General features: G+C 46.1%; 4 protein-coding genes across 6 annotated transcripts; 2 read left to right on the top strand and 2 right to left on the bottom strand.

The window, feature by feature from the left end:
- Positions 1 to 81: 81 nt before the first annotated feature.
- On the top strand, positions 82 to 532 carry LOC6613724. The gene is made up of 2 exons (XM_002038158.2): positions 82 to 188; positions 262 to 532. Exons 1-2 carry the CDS (start codon positions 182 to 184, stop codon positions 468 to 470), a joined length of 216 nt encoding a protein of 71 aa, XP_002038194.1. The 5' UTR covers positions 82 to 181; the 3' UTR covers positions 471 to 532.
- A 25-nt stretch (positions 533 to 557) lies between these two features.
- LOC6613723 (mitogen-activated protein kinase kinase kinase 4) lies at positions 558 to 11226 on the bottom strand. 2 transcript variants are annotated; one of them, XM_032722639.1, is made up of 7 exons: positions 10685 to 11226; positions 6020 to 6220; positions 4739 to 5520; positions 4150 to 4663; positions 1376 to 4091; positions 903 to 1082; positions 558 to 838 (listed from the first exon to the last, which is right to left on the bottom strand). In XM_032722639.1, exons 1-7 carry the CDS (start codon positions 10924 to 10926, stop codon positions 752 to 754), a joined length of 4722 nt encoding a protein of 1573 aa, XP_032578530.1. In that variant the 5' UTR covers positions 10927 to 11226; the 3' UTR covers positions 558 to 751. The 2 variants fall into 2 exon arrangements, with proteins under 2 accessions (XP_032578530.1, XP_032578531.1); XM_032722640.1 differs by lacking the exon at positions 10685 to 11226 and adding an exon at positions 6913 to 7675.
- A 476-nt stretch (positions 11227 to 11702) lies between these two features.
- Positions 11703 to 13658, bottom strand: LOC6613722 (CDP-diacylglycerol--glycerol-3-phosphate 3-phosphatidyltransferase, mitochondrial). The gene is made up of 2 exons (XM_002038156.2): positions 12392 to 13658; positions 11703 to 12329 (listed from the first exon to the last, which is right to left on the bottom strand). Exons 1-2 carry the CDS (start codon positions 13454 to 13456, stop codon positions 11910 to 11912), a joined length of 1485 nt encoding a protein of 494 aa, XP_002038192.1. The 5' UTR covers positions 13457 to 13658; the 3' UTR covers positions 11703 to 11909.
- Positions 13659 to 13996: 338 nt separating this feature from the next.
- On the top strand, positions 13997 to 17939 carry LOC6613721 (serine/threonine-protein kinase greatwall). Of its 2 annotated transcripts, XM_002038155.2 has the most exons (6): positions 13997 to 14339; positions 14819 to 15652; positions 15713 to 15871; positions 15943 to 16071; positions 16247 to 17249; positions 17321 to 17939. In XM_002038155.2, exons 1-6 carry the CDS (start codon positions 14190 to 14192, stop codon positions 17584 to 17586), a joined length of 2541 nt encoding a protein of 846 aa, XP_002038191.1. In that variant the 5' UTR covers positions 13997 to 14189; the 3' UTR covers positions 17587 to 17939. The 2 variants fall into 2 exon arrangements, with proteins under 2 accessions (XP_002038191.1, XP_032576624.1); XM_032720733.1 differs by lacking the exon at positions 15943 to 16071.
- The last annotated feature ends 21 nt before the right edge of the window (positions 17940 to 17960 follow it).

Here is a 17960-nt window from a genome sequence, read left to right as displayed (position 1 = left end):
CTTTTTAATATCCAAGTGGTAAATACGATAACAAATAAATAAATAATGATAAGCCAATGCCAGATAAATAGTGTTTTAATAAATTAATTAAATATACCAATGGATACCCATGGCCAGGTGGTTCTCCATAAAAGGCCCTGGCCGTTCTGGGCAGTTCAACAGTTTCTAAAACGCCGTCAACATGAAATGTAAGTACCGCATAAGGAGTAACCGCCAACGAAATCCGTGGACCATTCGAGTAACCCGCTCAATTCGTTGCAGTCTTCAACCTGCTGTTTAGCCTCTGTCTGGCCTTCATGCTGTGCACCTCGTGGGTGTCGGCTTTCTCCAGTCTTGCCACCCCGGAGCCAACTCCGCCAACTGGTGCTCCCGTCGATGGTACGACTAGCACGGGTTTCTCTGGCCCCCCGTCGGCTGAAACCACAAATGCCACGCCAGAAACGTCGACCATCTATCCCATTTACGGATAGTCATCATCGATTGATCAATTAAAAACTAAATCGCAAATATATTAAAATACGTGTAATTTTCACTTGCATCAAATGATTTGTGGGGCGTACGGTACGAAAGGCATTTGATTATTTTATACGGGTTATATATTGTCCAACATAAAACCAGACGAGGTCATTCAAATAATCGACATTCACATAAATTAGACACTAAACAAAATGCACACCGATGTACATATGCATCATATGTAGGAGTGGGCCTAAAAAAACCGGGTGCTAGTTAAGTAGACACCACGTTGCATCTAGCTGCTGCTGGTCGCCACATTTCGCCGGAAAGAGCCTCGCACCTGCATCTGCAACTGCTCGCTGCTGCACTCGTCTCGACCGTACTGCACATGGAAACGAAAATCAATAAGCAACATTTGGCAGCGGGCTAACCACAGGCCTACGCACCTTGCAGAAATTGTGCTCCAACAGTTCCACTGCCGTTAAACGCCTCTTGGGATCGTGCTGCAGACAATGATCGATGAAGTCGTGACCCTCCTGGGATAGGCTCTCCGGTGCCTGCGGCTTCTCGCCCATGCCCACTTTGAACATGATCTGGAAGTTGGAATCAAACTGGGCCCAAGGACGCTGTAAAGAAACCAAAAATAAATAATATTACACATATTAAACAAATGATTTAGTAGCCTAAATTGATATTATTTCCATTAGGTATAATTAGTTAACTATTTCTGCATTCATTAAAAAAATGAAATTTGTGTAAATTAAAATAAATTAAAGAACACGTTACTTTACGCAGTCTAATGCACAATTGGTTGGATAATCATCAAACTGCACCATTTCAAAATAATCCAACATTGTGAAATGGACTGTATACCCCGCCCCATACATCGCATTGCTTATCTACAATGTGAAGCACTCACCTTGCCCGAGGCCATCTCGACAACCACACAGCCCACCGACCAGATATCGGCCGCCCTGCCATGGCCATCGCTGTTGGTCTTTGTGAACACCTCTGGCGCCATATAGGCCTGCGTGCCGACATAGCCCTGCAGCTCGCCGGGCACGGTGGTGTGCGCCTGGATCTTCACTGCTGATCCGAAATCGCCCAGTTTCAGGCTGTTGCTGCCGTCCACGAGGAATATGTTAGCAGTCTTGATGTCGCGATGCACAATGCCATGCTTGTGCAACTCAGACACGCCCGACAACAGCTGGGCGGTAAAACGTCGCGTAAGCGCCTCTGGCAGATTACCAGTCAGCTCCACCAGCGACTCGAGAGTGCCCTCAGAGCACAGTTCCATGAAAATGAGCAACTCTTCGCGGTGCACCTCGATGCCATAGTAGCGCACCAGGTTTTTGTGCTTTATTCCTTCCAGGATCTTTAGCTCTTCGGCCACATTCTTGAGCGCTCGCGTCTCTCCCGGCTGGATTGCGATCTCTTTCATGGCCATCAGCTCTCCCGTGTTATTGTTCACCGCCGTGTACACCTTGCCGAATCGACCCTGGCCGATCTTAATGCCACGATGCCAGCGGAAATGAACGCTACGCGCCCTTATATGCACCTTGTCGCTGGAATTGAGAGACTTGACCTGCCCAATCAATCTTCGTTCGCGCAGCCCGTCCTCTAGATCCATATCCAAACGGTTGACGGCATCTCTAACGCGTTCCTGCCGCAAGGCCAGCGGTGTGCCTTCGAGGCTGCTCTTTCCAGGAGATGCTGGAGTCGGAGGCGTCTGGGGCACCAACAGACGCAGCTCGCCATTGGCACTCCTCTGGCACGGAGTGTCAACATAGTCTGAACTGTCAACGGGACTGTACGAATTTCCTGACACATCCTCCTTTAAACTGAACTGCGGATGCAGTAACTTGTTGTATGGTGGCGACTGCAGTGGCGGCGTATTCGGATTAAGGACCATGCCAGCGGACATTGGAGTCCGTGTTGGCGTCCGGGAACGCGAGGTGGCCGGCGATGAAGTCTTGCGAGTGCGCGGCGAAGCCTTTTTCTTGGCGACCTTTTCGGGTTCCGAGGTGATTCCAATCACGTGCGAAATACAGCGATCCATTTGCTGCTTTAGCGCCTCAAACTCGTCGTCGTCCAAGTGCTGGGTGATTTGTGGATCACAGGCAAGAATTAAAAACTCCAGACCCTGGGAGGCCCAACGCGGACGCATTCCTCGCCCACGTTCGCAACGCTCCATCACGAAATGCATCCACATCTTAGCGTAAGCGATAATTCCTAAGGCAAGATCTACTGTGTGAGCACCGCTGTCCTTTTGGTCCATAATCTTCTGCTCGAACAATCGAATGACGTCCTTGTGATACTCGAATCCAAATTTGTACCCCTGATGCAAAATCTCTCGAGTGCGCGACAGCACAGCCTGTTTGTCTTGCTCATCCAAATCTCGCATGTTGCTCAAACAGCAACGTTTTTGCACTCCTTCAATTATTGCCGTCAACTTGTTGCGCACTTGCAAAACGTCCTGCTGCAGTAGCTTGAACGCCGCCTTGACGTCCGAACAGATGAAATCATGCTGCTGGTTGGCTACGTCATGTTCGTAATGCTCGCGATGAAAATCCGTCGTCTCTACGTCGCGACAAAAGGTTTTGGCAAAGAAGAGCACCTTAATGGAGCGCTCACGTTCGACTGTGAGCAGCGATTGTGTCTCTCGGCAAATGGTCAGCAGTTGCCATTTAACCTCCTCGTTGTCGTCGGTATCGGCGGTGCCATCGATCTGTTGATCTAGCTCAACGGTACGCTTCACCAGGCGTTCGGAAATGCTCCGCAAAAGCTTGCTGATTATGCCACAGAATTTTTGAGATGCTAACGTGTGCATGCCCTTTATCATGGGACTGATAAGCTTGGTAAACATCCATTCCTTCTCAAGGACGGACTTCTGGTTGCCCTCCGGAACGGCAACCAGCACTAGTTGATCGATGTACTCCAAGTACAGCTCGAAAGTCTTTCGCACCGTAGCATCGTAGTGGTTTAAAATGCTAATATAACTGCCTAGTTCCGCCTCATTCTCCACCAGCGCCGTGGTTATGTGCCGCTGGTATCGCTCCCGATGGGTCAAGGCTAGGGTCAAGCCCTCCCTGAGCTCCTTCATCAACTGTTCCAGGCTCAGTGGATTGGGTCGAACGGGTCTCGTTTCGAGACGCATGCGCAAGAACTCATGCATGAACTGCAACGGAATTCCGCTCAGAAATACAAAGGTAGGAATGTACGACGGTAGATTTATGGATTGTGCCTCTTCGCTCCAGTAGCCGTAAGTGCGCAGCTCCACAACCTGTTCGCGGCTGATTTGAGGATCCAGCCTTGGTACGTCTTCCTCAATGGACTCCGCATCCGACTCGTAATCTAAGTCTTCAGCTCCGGGTTTTTCCAGAGCTATGTGCGCCTTGTACAATGCCACGTTGTGCAGCTTGTGTAGAAAAGCCAGCGACTTGGCCAGTCCTCGACTTTTGAGCACATTTTCTATGAACTTGCGATACAGCGCAGTGGACTGCTCTCCTGTCCCATTGCTGCTGCACGTACCCAATGGCTCGACACTGAAAATGTTGATGTCGTGCATGGATCCCTTGCGCATGTGGCTGTGAGAGCACTCGCTGGACCACTGGCTTACCTCCGTGGAGGTGGATCTAAACGAAAATGTATGTTATATGTTTTCTTCAATTTTGTACTACTTCTCATACTTACTCATTGCTACTTGATGTCTCGCCTGGCACGTGGGTGGCGTCGTTTAACATGAATTGCACTTTGTGGCACGGTGTCACACCCTTACGCGAGGATGATCCGACCATACTGGGTGGCTTTGATGAATCCATTGAGTTAACAGCCGAATCATCGTTCTCTACACCCGATGCTGATGAACTACCGCTGTCGGAGGCGATGTAGGAGGAAGTGCACACGGGCCAAGAGAACTTCTCATCCTGCAGTCTTGCCAGAATTTTTCCTAGAATACTGAGCTTCAACTTGTTCTGCTTGGTAATGTTATACCATAAGCACATGGACTTGATGCGCCCTACAAAGCTCTGGGATTTGTAAATGGGATGCAGAGCGCCCATGGCCTGCGAGGAAGGGTAGAGTGCCTCTGCAGCTTCCAGGCGCGTCAGCATACCCTCTACCTCTCGCAGCGCCAACTCCTGATGATCCATGCAATCCTTGCAGTACAGCGACATGCAGCCTTGGCACATTTTGCTGGGCAGTGGAGCTGGAGAATAGATTTAAATAATGAATAACAAGAATAACAATAACAAATCATGAACAACATGATGGTTTGACATACAGCTAGCATTAGAATTGCTATCGGAATGAATGCCACTATCCAGGCTTATCAGACTCGGCTCGCGGCGATAGCGCGGCTGGAACTTGTAGTTTATAATGTGGGTGAGCAGGTCGGAGACTCCCTGACGCGCTTCGAAAAGGTACTTGTCCTGCTGCTCCACCGTTCGGTCTGCTTGCCAGGCCTGTAGCTCCAGCCAGATGAGATCCTTCAGCTCAGTCTGCCAGGTGTGCTCCTCCTGTGATAGTTTGGCATCCTGTCGGTCTACGCTACCGAGCTTAATTAGATTGGCAAACGTTTCGTGGAAGTCCTTTCTTTTTCCCAACCCAGGCGTTGCTCTTCCATCACTCCTTAACATTCCAGCGGGAAGTTGAGCAGCGAAAGCCAACGGCGGCGCCGAGGAGCGATACCCAATGGGACGTGAGGACACGCAGCGATAGCGATTGCAGCTCTCCACAACCTTGGAAGCAATTCGCAGTTGAATCGGCGCCATTGCCTCCGAATTGAGCGGCATGATCTGGTCCAGAGACTCCAGTGGATGAGCTGTCTCGTGGAAGCTGTTACCTCGTGGAGCAGCCACCGCCGTTGTGGCCAACGAGTTCTTCATCTCACGTTCCGAGTCGCGAAGGAGTGACTGCAGCCGCTTGTCCGTCCGCTTGCTCTCATCGTTGACAAACATCTCGTTGAGCAGGGCGCAGTCCATAGTGTTGCGCCGCAGGACGCGGGATCTGGCCGTCCTGGTCTTTTTGGGTGTGCCACCCAAACTGGCCGGCAAGTCTGCGGAACTGAGAAAAAGCGTTTAGAAAGTGGTCGCTTATGAGTATGCATTTTTCTTAGAATTCTAAAATTTTGCATGTTTTTTATTAGATTAAAAAGACGACTGTTATTTGCATATTCTTGCGAATATAAATATTTAGAATTTAAACATATAAATTTTCAAATAATTAACTAAGATTTTTTAATCTATATTAAAATCCAATTTTTACACAGACGACAGGGCAATTCTTGAAACATATTTAATTGTAAATGGATATTAAATACTTCAAGGTTATTTAAAATCATTTCCATTTTCGTTTCAACAGTGATTACGACTATGACATCAGCCATAGAGATGGCACTCATATACCATCATATGCGGCATATGGTAGCATATGGTCATTTGGTGGGTCTGCGTTCGTCACTATTCGCGATCACGTACCTAGCCCGGACGCAAACCCTTATCGCGTCCATCCTGATGCCTTATCCATATGGAGCACCCCGTGTGTATTGATTGTGGATACTCACGCTGTCACATTGACCACCTTCTGTTTGCGTTCCCAGTCGCGGTTCTTAATTTTGAGCCTGGTACGTGGCGGAGTAGTGCCGAAGGCCTCATAGTGCGCCGCCAACTCATCCTCGGGCGGCATGTCCTCCTCCAGAGCACCAATCCGATTTCGAGCCATCTGCACTGGACGCGAAGGCGTCTGCTTCACACGGTACTCAACTCTGTAAGATCCAAAAAAGAGGGGATAATGACGTTGAATATCACGGTTGATAGTATAGTATATTTGCATTAATCTAGGGGCTTGTCCTAATTGTTTCGCTAATTGCAACGGCGGACAAGTGCCGCTTAATCGCCGATAACACAGATAAATATACCTACTGCACTCAGAAAATATCTTTAGTATTGCGGTGTCTCGTTTATTGAACAAGGAAGTTTTCACGCATTATTTTTTACAGCTGCGATAAAGTTATTAAATTGCTAAGTTAATATATATAAATTTTCATTTTGTGGTATGAAATGATATATCTTGGCTTTTTAGAATTATATCAATGAGCGTTTGAATCGTGTTTTCAAGAGATCAAGAAGGTATTCAACAGTTAACCGAACTAACTTTTACATTTTTCTTTTAAACTTTCAACCAAATTTCGCGCTGTTTTTCGTGTGCATCACATGGAAATTTGTCGGTGTATCCAAGGGTGTGAAAGCCGCGAACGCTGGGGAGGAGGACATCCCTATCTTATCTGACTGCTGCCGGTGTTGCAGACAGCCACATGTCACGCCTGCGATTATGCCCTAATTTGAGCAGAGGTTTGATTTATTCCCGACCAAAAAAAAAAAAGCCCAACATTGGCTGTGATTGTTGTGTGCAAATCGCGTCACATTTTTCATCAGCCTATTGGCTAGGTTCACTCACTTCCTTCGACGCATTTTGCAGCCCTCCTCCTGGGGAATCAACTGTTTGCCCAATCCAATAGCTCCAAAACCGGCACTTATCAGCGAGTCGCAGCGAGACGAGAGAGAACCTTGGAGTGCAATCCTCGTCTTTGCTCTCAACTGGCTGGTTGATAATGCCGCTGTTTTAAACTGTGCTTAATCGCCGCAATCGAGGGCTAGTGTTACTTTCCGAGTCTCCGGTGGGTGCCCGAGCCAGATTTATGCACATATAATTGCACCGCACCATACACCACAACAACCCACTCTGGAGACAAAAAAAAACAAAAAATAGCGGCGAAACGATACGAGAGCTCACAATTAAAAGCTGGTGGAGCTGGAGAACTTTAGACGCGAGCCAGCGAACGATGACTGGACTGGGGACTGGACTGGCCTGGGGGCGGAATGACTGATCCACGGTACGCGGCACCCGGCTGCCGATTTCCCTCTCGGATCGATGGAATCTCACTGGTGGGGTGGGTTACGGCTTATGCACTATCTCCCACCGTAGTAGTGTGTAGTTTTCTGGCTGGTTTATCACGACGAATGGCAAACAGGCGGCAGTAGTTCGCACTCCTCGCACCGAACCCTTTCGAATTTCATAACGCGCAGCACTTGTCGCGGCAGCCAGTCAGTCAATTTATTAGCACTTTTAACAAGAATATTCCCCATCTATTCGCCAAAGCGTATAGTATACGGATCTGTATGTAGCGCAAGCGAGTGTGTGCCGCGGTGCCGACGAAGCGGTGTCGCCCCCAAAACGACTGCTATTCACTGCCAATCGCGGCGAACTGAAAAGCGCGAGCGGCGAGCGCCCGACCGACGCATCCGATTGTTTGCGGTCCTCAGCGGAGAGCAACTAGTGGGTGGCCACTTCAAATCGGAGATGCCGGTTTAGCTACTAAATAGTTCTGTTTCACATTTGGAAGTGGTCATTTCAGTCAGAAACAACTCGATTGTGGCACAGAAAGTGTAAAAGTATGTTTAACATATTAACTATATATTGTGAAGCCTAAGGATTACAATACATACAATACCTGCCATTAAACTATAGCCATTTTTGTGTGGCATCTCAGAGAGAGGAGAGAGCCAGAGAGGTATGGAAGCTAAGAGCGCAAGAAAGAGAGACGCACCACCGAGATACGGTTTGTTGTGGAACTCAAAGGGGTATTCGATCGTTTGTGGAAAGCATTGCGTTTGTTTGTGGTTTGCAATTGTCTTAACCGCGCGAATATTTATTATTAATTTATGGCATTTTATTATGTACGCGCTCGTTAGCTAATAAGCAATGTGTTTACTTAAGCTATTGAGTGTATGTATTTTTCTACGAGCGATCAGAAGAACAAAATCGTTTCGAATCAAGTCAATCAACTTCATTGAAAAATATATGAAAAATCTATTGTCACGTGACCAGCGGTGCGTATACTTCATATTAATAGATACACATTAAAGTTGCACATTCGCACCGTGGTCCCCATTTATGTATGAGGCATTGGAAATTCGATGACTAACCGATCAATTTACCAGATTGACTGATAGGGCGACTTCGTCCAAAACAAAGTGAGTTGAAATAAGAAACAGACAATCAGACACCCAATCAAAATTAGTTCTTGTAAACAAATGTGAATACACAACCATAGTTTTTAGTTTTATTTTTCAATGTTTCATAGCTTAGTTCTTGCCAATTTAAGGAACGAAAATGAACAAGAGTAATCGAATAGGTTTTGAGAGGTTTGTATTTTAAATAAATAGAAATAACAAATCATACACAATCTCTGAATCTCATGTTTATGCTGTTTTCTTCGGTAAACATGGCATTTAAAAACACATTAGAAAATTCTAAAATTAGTGCAAACGGCAGTGGCACGTGTGTGTGTGTGTGTGTGTGTGTGGGCGCGTGCGTGTGCAATATGCGGAAATGTTTTCTGATATGTGTGTACATTGTACACGCCATAATTATGCTTATCAAACACACGAAAGCCCCAAAATTATAACCAACTGATTTGATTGTGCTCATGCCAGGCTGCCCACAGCGAGAGGTCTAGAACGTGGAGCAGAAGAGAGAGCGAGAGAGAGATAACCAGCAAGTTCAAGTACAAATACGAATGTTGCAAGAGCGCGATCTCTCGCTCTCTTGACCAAAGCCAACAACAGTTAGGCCAGAGACCTTCAATCATCGGAATTCCATTCAGTTAGCCAGGTGACAACCACAAAACATTATGAGACGGAGATTTGAGAAGAAAGCGAATTCGATTTGAAAACAGAATAACGAAAGAGGTTACAAAGCAGAGTGGGCAAACGCACGTATTAAACGCGTTTTAACTTCCAATAGTCTCCCCTCCATCTCTTCTTCTTCCCCGTCCCCTAAAACAGGTATACCAGCTGAAGAAGAACAAGATTGGCGGCATTAAATGAGAGATAAAGTCAAATGAGAACACTGCTTAAACTTGTCCAAACTATCGATTACCCTACAAATGCTGTTGTAAAATTTAAAATCAAAAACTTGTTAGTTACCTTTCCTAAAGAATCGCTGCTTGTATCTTAGCACATATGATTCTTTAATTAAAAAAAAACATAATATTATATTTACACATTGGCATTTTTCCAGCGAACTAATCAACTTATCAATTAACAGGTATTAAAATATAGAAAGACCAACGAAAAAAAGAGCAAGCAGCAGACACATAAATCTCGGCTAATTTCACTTAGTTGCCATAGAAACAGGTGCCAAAGAAAATGGATGTTTGCCGCAAATTTCCTGCTAAAATACGACATTGGTGTTTTCCTGCGAAACGAAACCCCCTTGAACACTCACCCATCCCATAAAAATCAAATCAAAAAAAATTAATTGTATTATGAATAAGCCCCGCGCAAAAGACACAACAAAAAAAAAAAAAACAGCGGAAAACGTATCCGTAATTCCCTCAAGGTGAGCGTGTGTATGTGTTATCAGTCCACCGTCAGCGTTATCAGCAAATATCTTGGAAGACTTGAGGCGGCCCCACACAAATATGACTATGATAAATGCCGAAATACTCCGAAAAACGACGCAGAGCGTATATAACATGCATTATAAAGAAACTTAGTTTTTATATTGTATACCCGATTTAATAACTGGCAATTAGGGATTTTCCATTGAAAATATTTCAACACATTAAAATCAGTTTAAAATATTTATGAAGGGCGCTCTGTTGTAAGTGCGAAAACTTGTTGATCACTGAAAACAATACGTATTGTTACATAAAGGAGCGAAGATTTCGTTTCAATCCCATGAAATTTCCACAAAAATTTGTTCGACGAGTATGGGTTACACAAATATTAACGATTTTTCGCAGTGCACCTGTGCAGAATTTTAATTGCGCTGCACACAAAGTGTTCAATTTCAGGCAGAATTCGCAATTTGTTGCTGTTCATTTTTTGTGCCTGTCTTGCAGTTCGCTAAATTCTGGGGTTCGTTGAGCCACCCAGGCCAACAACAAGATAACGTGGCCCAAAAACACGTTGTTTACGTTTAAACAAATAAAACTGGTGAAATGCACAGCGAGAGTGAAGAAGAGCGAGAGCAAATGAGAGGGAAAACCCGCAAACAGGGCTTTGAGAGCAGAGCCGCGACAGAGATACATATATGTTGTAAGAGGGGGAGAGGAAATGGGAAAGAGAGCGCTAGTTAGTTACGTGCCAATGCAGACTTTCTTGTTTCTGTTTGTGTTGGGAAAAGCCCAGCAATTCGAAAACCGCTGGTGTGCTCTGCTCACCTTGCAACATCCTCCTCGACGCTCTGCTCGCGTCGTAATCGTATGGGCGGAATGGGCGGTATGGGTGGTGGGGGTGGCGTTTCAGCTGTAAAAGCACTATGATGCCCATTGCCATTCTCCTCCTCTCCTGCCTGTGACACTTGGTCCTCTGCATTTGTTGTTGCTGCCGGTGTCTTTTGCAAACGCAAACTCTGTTGCAGCGCCAGATAATCAATTGTTCGCACTCTTCGCCTGTTTGACATTTTTGCAAAACTCTGTTTTTTCTGCTTTTGTTATATTCTTGGAATTTGCTGCTCACACGCACACATGCTCAGCCAGCCGCCAGTGCACAAACACTATAACAATCCAGCACCAACACACACTTGCAATTTAGTAAGCACGCGCCGCGTTGTTTTTTCTTTTTGTTTTGCCTTTGGCGATAATCAGATTTATTTTAATTTAACTTTCACGGCGAGCAAACACATAACGTTTAACGCGCTCCCGAACTTGGCACGCAGGTGAGCAGCCTGTCCTACGTCTTACCGGGCCAAAAAAAAGCAGCTAACTAAAGTTTCCCAGCCACTCAAGTCGCCCGGCGTTTTTGAAGAGCGAAACGAAGAGAGAGCTTTAGAGGTGGTAAAGAAGCAATAATCGATCTGAGACATTTCGTTCAACAATTGGTTAAAAGCTTAGAAGTGAGCAAAGTATGTCAAAGACTTAAAAGTTTGCTCAGAGAACATCTAAAAATATTAGTTAAACAACACATTTCACCTTTTTTTATTAAAGTTCGAAATACATTCTTGCAAATAGCTAAAAACATAGGTCTATCCCATTATTTCTGCTTCTACAAACCGTTAAGCCATCGTAAAGGCGTCCATCACTAGTAACAGATAGGCGGGATATTTGATTTTGAACTTATGATTATTATATCAACAAATATTAAAAATGAATAAAAGTACATATAGATAGTACGTATATTTATAATACATGCGCTTGATTCTGAACTTATGATCCCCCTGGTGATAAGAACACAGTGTGGTAGTTTTCCTTCTGCATACCCTCGATTCCGTATAACATTCTCTTTATTATTTAACAAACTTTAGCGTGTGTACAAAAGCAACAATTACCAGCAATAGAAACACTTGCCCAGGGCAAAGATTAAACACGAATTATAAAACTAAATTAACTACTTGGGATATGGGCCTTAACAAAGAACGAAAAAAATTAAGCTATTGTATCAAAGAGCCTAGAAGAAATTCCTGAATATGCGAACGACGGCCTGGACCCATCGCGGAACGGGTCGTTGGACGATTTCCCGCTCCGCCGTCTGTGACAGATCGTATAGCCGGTCAGCTTCCGCCTGCAGCCGCTGGCTCAGATCCTTATTAGCCGTCACCAGACACACCTGCGTCTCCAGATCGCGGTTCACCGATCGCTCGCCAAAGTTCGAAGAGCCTATGAGCGTGAGGTTGGGCAGTAGCGCCTCGGGCAGGTAGTACCACAGACCTTTAGCATGGTACGTCCAGCCGGGCTTCTCGTACTCGAAGAAGTTGACGCGGTGGTTTTGCTTCCGTCGGACCAGGCTCTCGTAGAAACTCTTGGCTATCAGTGTGTAGGCAGCCGGAATTCCGCCCGCTGGTCCTTTGGCACCCTGAAAGCCGTTTGCCTGGATAATGAATGAAATGAGGTTACTATTGGTCAACTAATTTATTACTGATAGTCACTCACATTTGGATGAGCCATCAGTATGCTGCATTGGGCCAGACACTTGTGCGTGAGCGTGTCCATGTACTCCTGCGTCAAGTTAAAGTACCCGGTGGCCAGCTTCAGCCGTGATCCAGACACGCAATTGGAGAGCAGCCGCTTGGTCACCACGCTGTCGTGATGGATGCCGATCTGTCCCATCTCAAGCAGCGGAAAAATCCATGTGTCTGCCTGCGGATTCTGGTCTTTAGTTTGCGTCTGCAGCTGAAACGTCTCCTGTACTAGGTTGGAGATACGCTTCCGCGCAAGCTGGATAAACTGCTCCTTGGTGCCCTCGTACGGCAGTATTCGCCAATTGCGGTGCAGTCCCTCGCTGGCATCTGGCGCCACTGCCAAACTAAATTCCTGCACGCGTTCGATGAACTGCGCATAGAAATCCGCCAACGGTTTGTCCTCAATGAGTATGTATCGATCCTGCCGGTTGGTGAAGTAGTCATTGGACAGATTGGCGCCGGAGATGATCACGGCATCGTCGAAGAGGTAGACCTTCATGTGCTGTAGTCCTAATAGCTCATTCCATCGTGGCGGAGCTAGTCGCTTTGTCATCCCGCGCAGATCAGGGGTGTGGTACAGGGAGAGCTGCACTTGGCTGGCAAAGTCGCGGACCAGTGGCAGCAACATGGTCTTGGAGTTGAGAGTGCCCCGCGTGCCGCGAGTAAAGTCCAATAGCACGTTCAGCCTTAGGGCAGACTGTTGCTCCAGGCTGTGACGCAACGTCTGAACCATGGCGTTCTCCAGTTGCCCGGTGCCCAGGTACAAACTGGCCAGCACTATACGGCGTTTGGCCTGACCGATGCGATGCACCAGCGTTTCGTAGAAGTGCTTTGGCTCGTGGATGACCTGAATTTGATCGCCTCGCAGCGGGAAGCACGGCGCTAGGTTGTGTAACCAACTTAGGCTCTCCAGTGCGGGTGCTCCAGGGAATCCGGTGGCCAGGACACTAGGCGCCTGCTGCAGACAGCCCAGGAAGTCGCCCTGAGCAGCCGGAGAGAGCTCCTGGCTGAAGAGGCGGCGAAGGTATGGCATCATCTTGGCGCGGATTTCTCTGACGGATTGGCTAGCGGCTCCTCACTCTGGGCGGCGGTTATTTGATGATAGGATATGGCGCATTGCTCACTGCCTGTTTGGCTGTATCCGGAACAGACTTTCATTCATGGGGTGCTGTTCTATCACAAAAATACTCGAAATTTCAGCACGTAAATAAATTCCAGGTGGAACGCAAGTGTTGCAAAGCGAGCTGGGATTTGATTACAATTTATATTTATCGGAAATAATCGACTATTCATAATGGTCATCCTGTTATGTGTTCCTTTAAAAAAAATAATATTTAAATCAAATAAATAAATACCTAACCATATATCACTAGTTTCTAAGTCTTACATTTTTCATTCATACATTGCATAAAAAAAATATTTGAATAAATTTTCTTGAAATATTATACCCGTTTAATACATTTTACAAATATTTCTTTTTGGTATACATCGTTTAATTTGAAACTGTAACTGCAATAAAATTGATGTTGTGAAATTTCTAGAAACATCGATAATACTAAGAATCGAATTAGTTCCACCTCTAGTTCAGGTCATAGAAAATAGACGCGCTGTTTTAAATGTGTGTTTGAAATAAAAATTGTGCAATAAACAAGCTAATAGCATTCAGGTCTACATCAAATTATATACAGTGTCTGTCTCTATACGATATTTGTATATATTGTTCGAAACCGCGAGAAAATCGCACTCTAACCGTCGGAAACCTGGAAGATATGGAAAACGCCGATGCGACTTCGCAATCGGATGTCCACATCGACTACAAAACCCCCAAAAAGACCCACTCGCTGATCGACAGTGAGCAGTTGCTGGACAAGATCAATATCCTCACCACCAAGCCGGAGAATCACTCCCAGAATGCCAAGGTACGCGGAGAAATCGCAAACTAGCGATTACCACACGTGGGTGTTTTACAGTTAGCCACGGTTGCTCCTTAAGAAAATTTGAAATGCGCCAAATCACATTGTTTATTTACATAAAGGGGCAGTAAATGTTTACGACTTAGTGAAAAGATCAGGTTTATGTATTATTAGCAAACCGATAAACATATGTACGTTGAAATGTTATATTATATAGGATGTTCCATTGCAAAAACATTTTTACAGTTCTATTTATCTTCTGTACTTTACATTGCCCTTTCTTCATTTTCTTTTCTATTCTATTATATACATATATACACATAAGATTGCTTAAAATCTGCTCTAAATCTAGAATTGAAGTTATTGTATGTCTAACTTAAGCTAAATTATTTTCCTTTGTTCTGTCTTGGTTTATAAGAATCACCACCACCACCACTTAGGTCACTTAATTATATCGTAATGGATACATTTGCTTCCTCGTACAGCTTCCCACTATCAAGGATTTTGTCATCATTAAGCCAATCAGCCGCGGCGCCTTCGGAAAAGTCTTCCTTGGCTACAAGAACAACGACTCGAAGCGGCTGTTCGCCATCAAGGTGATGCGCAAGTCGGAGATGATCAACAAGAACATGGTGTCCCAGGTGATCACGGAGCGGAATGCCCTGGCCCTCTCCCGCTCCCAGTTCTGTGTCAGTCTCTTCTACTCCCTGCAATCGCTCTCTTACGTCTATTTGGTGATGGAGTACATGGTGGGCGGGGATCTCAAGTCACTGCTGGCCATGTTTGGGTATTTTGACGAGCCCACGGCCCGGTTCTACGTGGCCGAGATGGTAATGGCGCTGCAGTATCTGCATCAACACGGAATTGTCCACAGAGACATCAAGCCGGACAACATGTTGCTCTCCTCCAGTGGCCATGTGAAGCTCACGGATTTTGGGTTGAGCAAGATCGATATGCGAAGAGATCTGGAAATATCAGACCTTATAAACTGCTCACCGAATTTAAACGCCCGCACGCCTGGCCAGCTTTTGTCGCTTACCTCGCACCTGTCTTTTGGATCAGAGAAGAAACTGCATGACTTCGGTTCTGTTTCAAGTGGACAAAACAACGGAATGGGCTCGGTGGCCACGGGGACATCCCACTTGCTGCAGGCCATCAACAAGCATAGTCTGATAATGGAGCTGTCGGATAGCGAGGGCGACACCTCACTCAATGATGCAGAGAAGACGAGCGATAGCAAGATATCTGGGGTTTCCCCCTTCTTTTCTGCCGAGGAGGCCAATGAATCGATTACTCATACCTGCACTACCAACGTAAATGTGGGTAAACATATGGCAATTAAAACGGATTTATTCACCCATCATTCTCCAAATCTTCAGCCCCAGGATAGCAGCTCGTCTTGTTCGTTTCACACTTGTAACTCGGCTGATCTGAGCAAGTGCTCACCACCACTGGAGTCTAAGGACGGTGCTGCTGCGGGCAATGCGATCCCCAGCAAGCGACGCGTGGAATTCGTCTTGGATGCGGCACCCTGTCAGGTGAGTGGCTAGAACTCGGCCAAACCCGTAATCTCTGTATTTATTTGCATAAATGGTTGATTCTCTGAAAGGGCTGCAAGATGGCCGAGCAAGACAGCAGCAACATGGCCACCAATGAAGGCAAACATTTGCCCAAGATAGATAACGCAATCGAGGCTTCGTTTGAGTTTTCCATGGTGCGCAGGCGATCGGTCGACGAGGTGCGTTGGCATGTGCATGAGTGTGTGTCTGTCCATTGTGCGGTTTCCCTTTCTGTTTTAACATGCTAGTATTTTATAACTAACTTTACAACTAATCAAAATTAAATAGGTTAAAAGATATGTATACCACATATGTAGGTAGTTCAGTTAATAACTACCTCTACTATTCCCTCAGCGAAATCGCATTTCAAAGGGGCAGGAGGATTCAGGGGTGTCCAGTCGCAAGGGCGACGACTATTCCAGCTGCCACTTGAATCTGAATAGCGAGAGCACGGCTTCGTCGATTGAGAAGAATGCGGACAACCTAAGCCAGTCCAAGGAGGACTTTAGCTGTTCGGATTACTCGCGCAGTTACAACGTGACCAACGGCAACGAGATGAGTGGCATCAACATGAACTCCCCGTTTCGCAATCTGTCCAAGCACTTTAAGCGCCCCGACTTCCTGCGCGGCATGAAGCGAAAGATCAATCTGGTCAATCGTTCCGACAACATGTCCAGCATGGATACCGATGGCTGCAGTTCGAGCAATGGAAGTACCAACACCGGACTAACGCAGGAAATCGAAATCCTCAATATTGGCAGCAGCACGCCCAAGAAGCGCAAGGCCCGTTCCTCGCCCATCCGGGGTGTGCTAAAGGTGCGCTCTTTATCGGATGACGAAATGCCCATAAATCATCTGCTTGGTCCGGAAGCAAATGTGGCCAATGTGGTCTTCTCTACGCCCGTATCTTCTCAGAAGTTGCCACGTCGGGATGGGGGTCTTCTTGGAAAGCTCAAGGCCACTCGGTTCGCTCTTCCCCTGTCCATTGAGAACAAGAAACGGGAGCATGCGACTGCCGATAAGATGTCAGCCATTCAGTACCATCTGAAACTGTCCGATGATCCCACGATGTCGCCTATCAATCATGGTGCCGGCAATCTACCAAAAACGCCGAAAAACGTTAACATCAATACACCATTCCGGACACCGAAGTCAGTGCGTCGCGGGGCTCGCGTGTCTAATGAGCGCATTTTGGGCACACCCGATTACCTGGCGCCGGAGCTACTGCTGAAGCAAGGTCACGGTCCGGCCGTCGACTGGTGGGCTCTGGGCGTCTGTTTCTACGAGTTCATGACCGGCATTCCACCCTTTAACGACGAGACACCTCAGAAAGTATTTGACAACATTCTGAATAAGAGTGAGTTTAGTATATTTCAAGAGTTTTCTTGCACGTATTATAGCTATATTTTTGTTACTAATTCCTCGCAGACATCGAATGGCCAGAAGGTGATGAGGCATTGTCCGTCGAATCCATGGAGGCTGTGGAACTGCTCCTGACCATGGATCCCAATGAGCGACCGGCCGCAAAGGAAGTGCAGCAAATGCGTCACTTTGCCTGCATCGACTGGGAGAACATTGGCAATACCGAGCCGCCATTTGTCCCGACACCAGACAATCCCACTGATACGGGATATTTCGATGCGCGCAACAATCTTCAGCACCTGCAGCTGTCCAACTTTGCCCTAGAAGACTGATTGCCAAGCGGAGCCCGGCTGCCTCCGTCTCAGCTTGCTCGTTCCGAGCACTGTATTATCGTTATTTATATTTTCATGTAGCAATACCTAAGAGTAGACCTTTAATGTTCATCTGTTATCGTTCGTGTAGTCCTACGTATTTATATTTCGTTTAGAGTTCATTCAATTGTATCATTAAATTTTCGTGTACATTTAGTCGATTATTACTGTCATGATTGTCGATGATCATGGTCAGTGCAGAGTTTATATACAGGTACTGATTTCGATTTTGTTATTGTAACTACGCTTAAACAAATAGCTTCAAGTATGCACTTTCGAGACATGTATATCAAATAAAGTTATAGTCTACAAGATTTAAAACAAAGTTTCAGTTT

This window comes from Drosophila sechellia, chromosome 3R (genome assembly GCF_004382195.2).
Source record: "Drosophila sechellia strain sech25 chromosome 3R, ASM438219v1, whole genome shotgun sequence".
Taxonomy (NCBI): domain Eukaryota; kingdom Metazoa; phylum Arthropoda; class Insecta; order Diptera; family Drosophilidae; genus Drosophila; species Drosophila sechellia.
This window is presented reverse-complemented; position numbering and strand designations above follow the sequence as displayed.

What these genes read in the sequence shown, in the direction of transcription:
- LOC6613723 (XM_032722639.1), bottom strand. Translation starts at nt 10,926, where the DNA reads ATGTCAAACAGGCGAAGAGTGCGAACAATTGATTATCTGGCGCTGCAA. An exon ending in AAGGTGGTCAATGTGACAGC is followed by an intron (nt 5,521 to 6,019) that starts GTGAGTATCCAC and finishes GCTTTTTCTCAG; the next exon opens with TTCCGCAGACTTGCCGGCCA. An exon ending in TGGAGCACAATTTCTGCAAG is followed by an intron (nt 839 to 902) that starts GTGCGTAGGCCT and finishes TTCCATGTGCAG; the next exon opens with TACGGTCGAGACGAGTGCAG.
- LOC6613722 (XM_002038156.2), bottom strand. Translation starts at nt 13,456, where the DNA reads ATGATGCCATACCTTCGCCGCCTCTTCAGCCAGGAGCTCTCTCCGGCT. An exon ending in TACTGATGGCTCATCCAAAT is followed by an intron (nt 12,330 to 12,391) that starts GTGAGTGACTAT and finishes TTCATTATCCAG; the next exon opens with GCAAACGGCTTTCAGGGTGC.
- LOC6613721 (XM_002038155.2), top strand. Translation starts at nt 14,190, where the DNA reads ATGGAAAACGCCGATGCGACTTCGCAATCGGATGTCCACATCGACTAC. An exon ending in GCAGGCGATCGGTCGACGAG is followed by an intron (nt 16,072 to 16,246) that starts GTGCGTTGGCAT and finishes CTATTCCCTCAG; the next exon opens with CGAAATCGCATTTCAAAGGG. An exon ending in TGACAACATTCTGAATAAGA is followed by an intron (nt 17,250 to 17,320) that starts GTGAGTTTAGTA and finishes AATTCCTCGCAG; the next exon opens with ACATCGAATGGCCAGAAGGT.